General features: G+C 40.5%; 1 protein-coding gene across 2 annotated transcripts in view; it reads left to right on the top strand.

Moving 5' to 3' along the window:
- The window catches only part of homer2 (homer scaffold protein 2), a 31,627-nt gene extending 19,636 nt beyond the window's left edge, over positions 1-11,991 (top strand). For both annotated transcript variants that reach the window (XM_085166820.1, XM_085166813.1), the window contains exons 3-9: positions 2,166-2,297; positions 2,861-2,953; positions 3,692-3,834; positions 6,043-6,199; positions 6,683-6,793; positions 8,508-8,588; positions 10,061-11,991. In XM_085166820.1, coding sequence (XP_085022946.1) covers positions 2,166-2,297; positions 2,861-2,953; positions 3,692-3,834; positions 6,043-6,199; positions 6,683-6,793; positions 8,508-8,588; positions 10,061-10,249 — 906 coding nt within the window. In that variant the 3' untranslated portion in view covers positions 10,250-11,991. The remainder of the gene's footprint in view (positions 1-2,165; positions 2,298-2,860; positions 2,954-3,691; positions 3,835-6,042; positions 6,200-6,682; positions 6,794-8,507; positions 8,589-10,060) is intronic.
- The last annotated feature ends 360 nt before the right edge of the window (positions 11,992-12,351 follow it).

Raw genomic sequence — 12,351 nt, 5'->3', positions numbered from 1 at the left:
CACACACGAGATAAAAAAGAGAGGATTATTATTCCAAAGGAAATTCACATTTTATACTCTGGTTGTTGAGCTGCTGGTTGCAGACATTTACTGCGTGTTTACCTAACTCCTTCCTTTTTTCGCTTTATTCCACAGCAGCACTCCACTTTTTCCACAATGATCATTAAAGTTTCATTTTATCTTAACACTTCTCTTTGAGCCAGAGTTATGAGCCCTGTTAAATATTCACTTCACTGCTAGAGATGAGACGTAGGAGTGTTGTTCAGGCTTTACCCAGGTTCCACTTCAGGGGAAATTGGGTCACCTTTGTTTTGAAGAAGCCTCTGAAAGAGTGATGATTTTTAAGATCAGATGAGCAGTGCCTTGGTAAATTGCCAGTCTCCTTATAAACCCTTGATGTGGGAATGATGCCTGCATCAAAGATTGCAGTTGTAATCTTTAGCTGTGTTGCCTGATGGTCGTCTTCTTTTTTTTTTTTTTTTGTTCACCTGTTGTGATCTTTCTCCCTAGGTGCCATTAGCATTGATCTAAATAGAGGACAAACATTAATTGCGTACTAATGATCCTTATTCCGCTCGCTCAAGCTCCTCTGCTTTTTTGGCTCGCTGTGTCCAGTAATGATGTGGTATAAAGAGTTTTAACACCTCAGCCACTAAAAAGATGGAGAGGGAGACAGTGGGGGCGTAGAATGGGACACGAGTCTGTCAGCAGTTTAAATCCTCAGATCCTGTATTCAGAGCCATGTTGCTATGAAACAAGGGCTGCTCTGCCATTAGACTGTCTTCTATTGTTTCTTAATCGTTGGGATAATTTGTGTGTGCTGGTTTTAAGTTCTGTTATATCTCTGTAGTGAGACTGGGTTTGTGTGCATGCAGCAATAAATCAAAGCTGCTTGTGTTTACATGCACACCTAGCATCACAGAGGATCAGAGTTGCCTATATGAACTGTGATGCGGTATACAAATCGGTGAAGTCAGGCTGACATGGTGTTTAGACACGTGTTGCTTTCTTCACTGACACATGCACCCGTTACAATTTTAGACTGCAGCAGATGTTTTCTGGCATCTGAGTTGCGGCATGGCTACAACAGGTGAATGGATACCATGGCAAATATAGAGACTGTACTCCAACTGCTTAGAGGTTAGCGGGTCAGCAGTCAGTGTTTTTCCATTTGTGTGTGCTTTTTACATTTGCATGTAAATTATTTAGTGAACAAAACTTTATTTGTAATTGGGGAATAAAACGAGTGAGTTGAGAGAGGCAGCGGTCTGCAACTATTTTATTTAAATCAGTATCACAAAGTAGTGGAGGTCTTTTGCGTGGAGCTGAATATGCAATAAAGACTTTTGCAAATAGCTCAACCCTATTGCTGGCAGGTTTGGTTAAATCCTTAACCAAACCTGATGTTAATAAGCTTTAGGATAATTAATCCTGGATAAATGGGAGTGTTGCATCAGGAAGGTCATCCTGTGTGAAATCTTTGCCGAATCAAAGGTGCAAATCCATCTTCTGTTGCGACCCTTTAAACATTAAGGGAACACATGAATGTCCCACACAGGTTATTAGAGTGTATTAAAAATGGTACGTTTGATTCAGGCGACAATGTCGAAACTTTAAAACTCTGGGTTGACAAAGTGTTTGCTATTCAGCATCCTAAATTATAAATGTGGAAACCTTGTACGCCCTCTGGTTTAACAATAGTAAAGATTAGTACTCTTTAAGAAAGCATTTTTTTTCTGTGAACACATAACTGCTATATATTTCAGAGACATGCTTAAATCTGCTTTTTATATGATTGGATCATTTTAAAAGAAATAATAAATATGCCGTGTGTGGGCACTGGCATACAGCCGTCAGCATATTACAGGTGTAGTCTGGTGTGAATGGAGCTACAATAGAGGATTGTCCTTTATTAAATTGGTGGGCCTATTTATTATGTGAATGCAGCTGCTGGAACAGCTTCTGTAATATGTCTTGGCTGAATGAGACGCACAATTTTCTAACCTCTGTACTGCTGAAATCCAACATCAGTTATTTTTATGAGGAGTGTCAGAAAGACCTGAGAACTATGCTGGGAGGATTACACATGACTCTAACTGTACTCTGTATTGATAACAGTATGGTCTCTTATAGGCTTAGAAAATCTGTGTGTTATTTCCCAACAGGTCATCATCAACAGCACAATCACACCCAACATGACGTTCACCAAGACATCACAGAAGTTTGGCCAGTGGGCCGACAGCAGGGCCAACACAGTGTTTGGATTGGGCTTTGCTTCAGAGCAGCAGCTCACAAAGGTGAGAGGTTTTTGTAGCAGATCCTTCATAAAGCTGATGGATGGCTCATTTCCCCTTTCGTTGATTCTCTTTGCTGGTTTAAAGTTAAATCGAGAATCAATTTAAAATGTTGTATAGTTAACCTGCTGAGCCCTTATTCTAACGGTCAGCCTCTCTGACATTATGATTAGGGGCTCTTAACTGTTTTCAAGAGGGGATCATGCTTTGGAGGTTGAAGGGCTTAAACTGTTAAACCGTTTAAAACAAAGCTAACCATTTGTTTTAAACGGTTAGCTTTTCTTTATTATTACTGTTATTGTTATTGTAGTTGTTAATGTATTATTATCATTATTATTAGTAGTAGTAGTATTGGTAGTAGTAGTAGTAGTAGTAGAATCTGTGGTAAAATCAAAGTGTGGAAAAGTGCAGTTTTGTTATCAGTTAAAATTGGTAGAGAACTGGAATGATCATATATATATTTAAGGGTATCGTGGATCCTCACCATCCTTAGATAATGTTTAAAAATGAACCTCGCCTTGCCACTAATAACCACAGCTTCCTGATATCTCTTCTTGTACTTTCAGTTTGCTGAGAAGTTCCAGGAGGTAAAAGAACAGGCTAAGCTAGCAAGGGACAAATCTCAAGAGAAGGTGGAGACGTTGAGTAATCACTCCCAGGTAAATAATATCTCTGTGCCGTCTGAAAGTCTGATTCATTTCATCTCCTCGGCTTTCCACCCGTTTCATCTACAGTCAGTGTGTTGGCTTCCAGGAAGCTTCCAGGGCCACAGAGAAAATGAGAAATGATTTCACAAACACCAAATTATACACTTTCTGTGTTTAGAAATGGCTTCTGGCATAATTATGTATGTAAATATGTTCAAATATTAATGGATCTCGTGTTTAAATATTGCAACGGAATCGTGGAGTAGTGTGAGCCATCATGAATAAGAGGTCAAAGATCGTCCTTACTACCTTGCAGGCACAACAGAAACTTAGAGGATAAGGAAGCTATAAACAGTGACAGTAAATTTGCTCAGATCTACATAAATGATTCAAATCTGAAATGCTATCATTACGTTAGTGGTTCATGTCACAGTCACCCACAACTAACATGCCTGCTTTCTACTCGCTCTGGCTCCAGGTGCTAAGGATCAGACCTGAAGCACACAAAGCTTCTGGCCCATGTGACATGATAGATACTGGCAAGCATTTACCCTCAACCCTTGGCTGTCATAGCTGACGTCTTCAGGGTGTTTTGCCAAAAGAAGCCTAGGGCCATTTTTCAGAGTGAGAGCAGGATTTCTGAGATAGATTTCTGTCTTTTAACCCATGAGACCCTTTTAGGTGGCTGCATGTTAACCACAGGCCTCCTTAAAACCTGCTTTGAAACACAAGTTTCCCTCAATTTCTCAGTCGGAATCTGGTCGTGATACACCCTCAACCAACCAGGCATCTAGCATTAATGGGACAGATGATGAGAAAATCTCTCACGTCGGTCCGGAGGCTGCTCTCCTACAGAGTGAGAATGAACGTCTCAAGAGTGCAGTAGAGCAGAGGTAAGATTTTTATTTCATCAGAAGAACTTAATGTGAAATCATATGTGATTAAATCCTGTTTTAAATCTGCCAAATATTAGTCTCAAGATTCAAATCCCGGGCTGCATCAAAGTGCTCATATTTAAATTTGTATTCACCAAATGAAAACACATTTTCCAAAAATTTTCTTTTTTCAGTTTTTAAAAAAAGAATAAAAATCGAAAAATCGAAATGGAAACAGCTGGTTCACACAAGAACTTTCGTACTGTGTGATGATGCAGACCAACTAAAACACATACTTTATAACTGGTTTTACTTCTCTGCAACTGTTTCATCAAAACCAAATAAATAAAAAGTAATAAAAATTCACACACTGCTTGGCCTGCAGCTGCTGCTGCTGATGCAAGTGCTGTATAAACTTTTCTTGTGGCATCAAACAGAAACCACACAGGTGTTTGAAATCTGGCTGTTTGAATGTAAAATAAGCAGATTGGACACACTTCAGTGAGACAGGTACTGCATAATTATGGCATGACACTCGTCCAATCGAACAGCTTGCTCAATATTTATTATATTATACATATACACTACTATATTACAAGCATGCAAGTGTGTAAACCCAATGCAGATCATATCAGCTCTTGATCACACTCATGCATATTAAACTAAACTGTGCTCCTATGTTCTCTCTCTTTATTTTATTGCTGTTACTTAAAGCAGTAATGACTCCAAAAGGGCTCAGAAACCATATAATCTAAAGAGTGATACTCCTCCACTCCACCGTTTGGTTATTTGGTCTTTATAATCCAGATGTAGAGTGTACAAATTGGTAATTGCATGAAATGCCAGATGGGATTCCAGATGGGATTAAAATGACCCCGGGCCATCAGAGTCAATTAAAACCACAGTGAGGAAATTGGGGGAAAAAATAATAATAAAATAAAATCCCATATCATATTGGATTTATTTGATCCAGATGTGCGGGTGGAGTGGAGGGGATTGCAAATTTTCACTGGCAGCAACAGACCCATAAAAATGTAAGAACTACATTAACATTTGCATGATAACAATTCATTTTACAGATCTTGTAGTTCTCATTAATTTCCCTAGAAAGAAACTGACAAAGTTGAAAAAGTCACTGCAAGTTGGTACTAATTACACAGAGGCCACGGCAGCCTTTCCTGCTTAACCTGCCTAACCAGCTGAGCTATAGCGGTGCCGTTCTTATCATATATGTTTGCTTTGTAACAAATGTTTGTACTTATGCTAAATCGTTAAGATGAAACTATAAAATAATTCTAAAAAATTAAAGTAAATGCATGCCCGGGGATTATTATTTTCAGACTTGTTTTGTTTCTTTTTAATGTTTTTTTTTCCTTACTTCCTTTTGTTTTCCCCCAAAGCACCAGCTGAAAACAACAACCACACTGCATAAATGTCACTCTACAGTGCTTCCTTTGTATATCTAAAGAATCTGAGGTTATCTTGACCAGTTCACTTATTAAAATTCCTTTGGTAAGCTAATAAAGTCCAAATTTTGATTGCAGAGCTCTTTTCAGGAATTATCCTAATAAACAAACCTACAAAATCAAAAAGTCATAATTGAGAATTTAATACAACACTGATATGAAACAGTTGCTGAAGGAGCACTTCACTTCATATAAGGGCATCTAAATATCTCCAGCTTCTGGATGTAAAATTGTCTCTCTGTGGGCATTTTCCCATGCATTCACGGAACTGTTGGATTTTGTTTTTGTTGGAGAGTGTCACAGCAGTGAAACAGCAGAGGACTGCAGAATGCTGCGATGCCAGTCTGTCCACATTTGATGATAGAGCAAAACACTTCAACGCAGCCATGCATAAGGAAGTGGGGACAGTGATGCATACTATACATCACATATCTCCCCATCCTTATTGATAAGATAGGAATACACTCGCTGTGATATGAAAGATAACAAATCACATGCTGGTGCCACAGTTTGTTGGATTTTGGGGGGAATTTTATCCACTTCTACCTTAAATTTTAGTTTCTTTTTTATTGTGATCTAAACATCTCTCACCGCGTAATGTGCAGCAATACTAATTAAGTAGATGTGTCTGGAAGGAGTTTGTAGAAATATGTTCCGTGTTGGCACTCACAAGCTTTTCAAAACAGAGTGGTTGAAATAAAATTTTACTTCCATTAATAACTCTCCTGCTGGATCTCTTTCTGTCGCTCCTGTCTGACAGCAACACCAATGCCAAGAAGTGGGAAACAGAGCTTCAGACTTTAAGAGAAAATAATGCCAGGCTGGTGGATGCACTGCAGGAGTCTTCAGCTAATGTAGAGAGCTGGAAGAAACAGCTTAGTGCCTGCAAGGAGGAGAGTGACACGCTCAGGAACAAGGTAATACACTCCTGCACTCCTACGGGGAAGTTGAACAATGTAGACTAGCCCATTGATCGAGGAAAAAGTGACAGGTTTCATAAACCGTTTCTGCTGCTTTAAAAGAAGAAAACTCTATCACAAACTGCACACACAGACTTCTCTGCCACGGGTTTGGTCAAAATCTGTACAGAGCAAAACACTGTAGGTACTGTACATTTCATTAGCTTCTGTGTTGCCTGCAGTCTCAGTCTGCTAAAAATAGAATCATTTTAGTTTCATAATCAACGTGGGCTGTTTCTGCAGCTGGGCTGGTGTGGTACCAGTGTTATTCTCTAACCCTTTCTTTTTTAATTGTTGGTATCAGTTTTCAAATTGTCATTATACTCTACAACAAATCCAGGCTTCCGCTTAACAAGGAGGAATATGTTAAAAAAAATCTGATTAGCTTAAAAAAAAGGCCCAATTTTTCTTTTAACTTTTTCCCCCCATTCTGCATTTTAGATTGCTGAACTAGAAGCCCAGTGCAATGAAGCCAATCAGGAGAGGCAGAAAAACGCTCAGCTGACTGTGAGGGTAAAGGAGCTGGAGGCTGAGCTACAGGACAAGGAGCAGGTGAGATGTGCATCACAATGGTCGGTCTGCAGAGCTGCAATGGAGAGTTTGTTTTACAAACTAGTTCTAGTGCCTTTTATTTCCCCGAGGAAGTGATTAGGCCTCAATAGGAAATGTTAGATTGTGCTTTGGGTTTTGTGTGGATTGATTTTTTTTCTTTCTTTCAATTTTAATCCCAGACAGCTCTTTATATTGCCCCTTTGTCTCAATTTGATTGATCAAACTGTGTTGGGGTTTTTTGTTTTTTTTTGTACTGTTAAAAAAATTAAAAATTAATCCACTCTAGTCAAACCTGAAAGAAACCACCTTATGTCTCCTACATTAATCATCCGTAATCCAAACTAGCCGACTGTCAGCTCAGCACGGCCTAATGGCGCTGTTCTTTCTAATGAGGATGAACTCTGTGCGACCACGCGGCATTTTAACCTTTGCTTATTGCTGGTTAGATGCCGTTTTCTGACCACAGACAAATTAGAACTGACTTCTGCCAATCTAAGAGTCTTGCTGCCCTTTTCAGCAGCGACTGCGTCTCCCTGTCGACGCCAAGAAAGGGAGACGCAATCAGTAACGTGTGAAAACCATAAGTAGGATATGTATGCATTTTTATATACTTCTGGTTTGGGGTCATCTATGCATCTGTCTCATATAGTGCAATGCCCTCTCTTTCAATTCAGTGGCAATAACAGCTTTACTGTGTCCCATTCAGATCGCCTGAGGTAAAGAGTGTCTGGGATATTCTAGTTTACCACATGGCGGCCAGAGTATTAATAGAACGTATAAATCATTCCTTCGAAGGCGGTATATATTTTACACAACAAGAGGAAGGGAAGTAGTTCAAAGAACTGGAGCTGAATTTGAAAGATGATGAGCAAAGAATGGCATCCTTTGGGAGCTCGGCTTTGCCTTTCTTGTGTATCCTCCATAACGCTGTGAACACCAACCATGGGGTCTGCAGAGAAAGTCTCCTTGTGTGCACAACATTGCTGCCGCAGGCGGCCCACAGAGGCTCACCTGCACAGTGACTCACCCCCTCCCTGTCTAGAAATCCACATCCTCATCGCCTCAAACTTAAAAGTGTGCCTATGAATTATTAAGAGTTGACTGCTGTGACCCCTGTGCTGGCCAGCGGTGAACTAACAGAACAAAGCCGCTGCAGGTAACTACAAAGACTCAAGCAATTATTACTTGGCGAAGATGTGCTCGAAGCGGTAACAGATGCCATGAAGCCGCATAGTGTTTTGCTTAAAGCAGGGAGGAGGTTTTCAGAGCAGTAGCTGAGATGTTTACCTGAGAAGGACATGGAGGCGTGATCACAAGGCTGTCTCTTGATCTTGATGTCCTTTTTGCCTTCTTTGTACCACTTTGACCTTTTTTCATTTTTCATAGTTGGCTTATTTACAAAGGATGGTGCACCTTAATTAACACTGACATAAAATCATGACTGTAATTATGTTCCAGGGTTTGTGCAGGGCATCACACTTTTTTTTTTTCTTCTTTTTTGGCAAGCAGTTAATTACTGGCTTAAATGTCCTATTTTATCTGGGTGCTGTTCTTGTCAGTCTATCTACATACTTTTATACAAAAAAGCAATTAAGAATGATTTATTTTAAATTTCAAAGGTCCTTCAGCTAAATAACTTAGATTGTTCCTAAGACCCTGACTGACATCGGAATCGCTGGATTTTACATTTTTTTATTATTAACATTATTCCCAGGAGCTGGAGAACTTGAGGAAGCAGGCAGAGATAATCCCTCAGCTCATGTCGGAGTGTGAGAGCATCACTTCGAAACTGCAGGTACGTTCAAAAGCACCCGGCACAAGCCCTAATTTTTAAAACCCCCCCCCCCTCAGGTGTGATTTACTGCAGAGTACAGAGACCAGGCTATCACAGCGAGCTAACTCTTGGGCTCTGAGGCGTAAGCAGCGCTTTCAGATGGAGGTAGACAATAAGAGTTGCTATTCATCATTCTGCCTGAGGGCTGGTGACACAACATTCCTATCACGTGTCTCACTAACGCACATTGTCGTCATTACTGTATCTAATAATAAAGGTCCATCCCCAGTACAACGCAGAGAGGATTATTGCCTCTTTGAAAAGGGTTCTTTTTTTCCCCCTCTTCAGTGGAACAGAGATATGTCTCTGTCACAGCTTATTAGTTTCCTGCTGGTGCAGATTTGATCTGTTTTTGCTATAAAAACAGCTGAAGTAGTTTGAGAGCTCTGCTCAAAGCTTTAATGATCAGCTCTTATAACATTTCTGTAGGTGTGTGGGTTGTGCCTGTGAGAAGCCTCACGTCTTCTTTGTAACAAAGGGCACCTGTTCTTCAAAGCTGACTCCTCGCTGAATAATATCAGACTTTCTGTAGAACTAGAAGAGCCAGGCTCTTTGGATCACCGTGTGTCCTGTTAGTGCCAAGTCTGACATGAGCTGCATTGATACTGACGCTCATGTCGCCCTGTGCTGACTGACTCAGATCGGGATTTTTATCGTCCAAGCTGTCAGTGCATGTGCTGCCATTTCAATCTGGGCATGGAGTGATGAATAAAACCAACAGTGGCATGCCTGAAGTTCTTGTGCTTTACAACGCTCGACGGCATGGTTTGTCTCTGCAGCAGCCAGCTGGGTGAAAGACAGCAAAAATGGCTCAAGCCGGAGTTTATCTAACCTGTTATCCAAACTGAGAAGAGGCATAGACGAAGGGGTTTTTCCAATACATTTAGACAGAAATGCTGTAAAAAATGATCTTTGCTGGTGCAGAGTTGATGCTTTTTAAAAAGAAAAAAAAAGTCTACCTATTCTAGCCCTGTGTTTGTGGTTACGGTGCCCTCTATTTAAAGATGACAGCCCTCATGGTGATCAGGTTTCAGGAGTCAGCTGGAACATAGGCATGCAGCCGCAACACCCTTTTAGCACTCCTATTTTAAATCCCTCCCTTCATTGCTATCTTCAGCATTATTAAGTGTGTCACTTGTGTTGCCTGTTAGTCTGAAAGATTCACTTTCATGTCCCATTCACACATGCAAACACGTTTCTGTCACATAAATATGTTTTCCCATCGCTTTGTCCCAACCTACAGCAAGTGGATCTCTCTCTTTGTGTAACTGTACCTGCACATGCAACATGGGAAGGCTTTTGTTTGTTACGTGTTAAGTGTTACGTGTTAAGTGAAAAAGCTCTTGCTCATTTTGGCTCAAACACACACAACAAACCAGCTGTGCTGATACATCAAATGTTAACGTTAATGTTTTCCCGACATCTTTCCACAGGCTGCAGAGACAAGAAACAAGGAACTGGAGGGGAGAATAGAGGGTCTTCAGCTGGACATAGACGACAGCCAACAAAAGCAAGGAAACATGAAGATCGAGCTGAAGAAGTTTATGGATGTTCTAGATGGAAAGCTAGATGAGCTGCAAGAGTTCAGGCAGGGGCTCTCTAAGCTGGGTGCTGATAACTGAGTAAAAGTAGCACTGAGCTAAAAGGGTCGGAGGTCAGGTACGAAGGATTCACTACAGGGCAGAAACTGTGTGGCACCTATTCCCCCAAGGTGACGTCCACACAGACACAATTCAGCTTTGGCTTCTAATAAACACTACCTTGTGAGAAAGAGATGTTTTTGAGAGAGGGAGAGAGAGACTGGCAGACTAAAAGGAGGGAGGAAGGCCAGTGCACTCCACCAAATGGCTCGATTTCGTGTGCTGGCATTGCAAAACTAAATCAAGAGTCACACTTTGAGCTTACTTAACCGTTTCTGTGGGGGAAAACAGGTTTTAAAAGCCGGTGGTGGGTTCTTAGATTCTGTCCATCTGTCTTTCTTCTGTTTTGTTTTTTTTCCTGAAGGCAGCACTTCTGCACAAGGAAGTCTGAGCTTAGAGTAGAGGAGGGGACTTAAAGGGCTAAAATGAACAACAGAGACAATGCTGCTCAGCATCACTCAAGTAATAATTGGTGTTAATCTTTGTGTCCCGCTCGAAAATTAAAGGTGAAATCTTTGTACAGGCTGTCCTCGCTGTTGCCTCTCTCCTATCTCAGGTGTGTTCGAAGACAGTTTGTACTTATTAGATTATATGCACATATGTGACAAATGGCCGTGACACAAAGTGCCTCCAGGTGAGCTTAAACCTACCTGGTGAGGAGAACTGGCCAATCGATGACCATCACCATAATAACAACTTTTCTTTCTTTTTGTTGTTGTTGAGAAAACCTGAAGATACATTAAAATTCTTGCTAATAAACTGAGATGAAAAAGGAGACAAGCATCCACACCCCGAGGGTGTTAATGAGATGAGAAACGTAAATGATGAAAGCCACGTTTAAAAATAAATAAATAAAATAAAAATAAGAGCCCTCAGCTGACTTTATCAACTCTCTTTTATGTAAACACTTTTTTTGATTAGATTAAAGAAGGAAAACACTTCTCCCGGGAGCTTTCCTTCCAGAACATCCAGTATAATATTGGGAACCCCGTATAGCCATGAGTGTAGTGTTTAAAGGACTTTGTGTGTGCGCGCAGTAGTATTGCTCATTTGCAGAACAAAGATGTCTCCAAGGCTCTCGATGTGCTTCCTACACACTCGGTTTTTGTTATGGTGGTGGTTATTTTTGGGTGAGGGGACTCGGTGCTGCTCGATGGGTGGATGATGTGAAAGTGTACTTCACTTTAGATGGCATGGGGCTTTTCACTAAAAACCTGACAAAATTTTGTTTTGTTTTGTTTTTTGCAAGGGGAGAGGGATGTTTTATGCATTTATTTATTTTTGGTGCCTCTCTACAACGACCATTTCTAGAACGTAAGAAGTAAATCAACCTTAACCTAATGTCTCCACGGGTGTACGATAACATATTAAAGAAGTCAGGAGGTTTTCAGGATGGTGCCACAGCTGCTTCTAGGAAGTCCATCTTGAAACTTGCTCCATTTGAAATCAAAGGCACATGTTGTAGTGACATATTTACTCTGTAATACTAAGTCTTTATTTTTCATCACTGTTTCAATCTTGTCTTAAAGTTGAGATATCCAATGAAGGGATTTTTTTTTTCTCGCTTTTTTCTTTCTGTTTTGCCCTCCTGTTTGTAACTCACCTGAATCTGGATAACACGATGTATGATCCTTCCTTTTGAACCGATGCCTCTTGTGCACTTTTGTGATTCCTGTTCAATATTGTACAGTAGAACTGACAATTGGTAAAATTTAGTTTAATTATACTGCTGAGTTAGTGTCTTTTCTGTAGGGGGATACATTTTTGGAAAGGGCTCCACAGAGAGAAGATGGAAGGTTTCCCTAATACCTACTTAGCTGCATATTAGTGCTGTGGGTTCTGTGTAGGAAACTTAAAAAAAAAAAAAAAAAAAGCTTACAAACACGCTGCCTGACATTTTATAAGTCTTGAGGCATTTTTCCTGGACAGAAGCACAGAGGAGGTGGAATGAACCTACAGTGCCAGAGCTGAGTCCCGTCGAGCACAGAAGCTCCGCCACCGCACGATTTACATACCACTAAATATAGCTGTAATCCACGCATAAGCAAAGCAGATGAGGTGGGATTCAATCAGTCAATGATGTA

The sequence above is a fragment of the Neolamprologus multifasciatus genome, chromosome 1 (assembly GCF_963576455.1).
Source record: "Neolamprologus multifasciatus chromosome 1, fNeoMul1.2, whole genome shotgun sequence".
Classification (NCBI taxonomy): domain Eukaryota; kingdom Metazoa; phylum Chordata; class Actinopteri; order Cichliformes; family Cichlidae; genus Neolamprologus; species Neolamprologus multifasciatus.
Note: the sequence above shows the minus strand (reverse complement) of the source record. Positions and strands in the feature narration are given on the sequence as shown.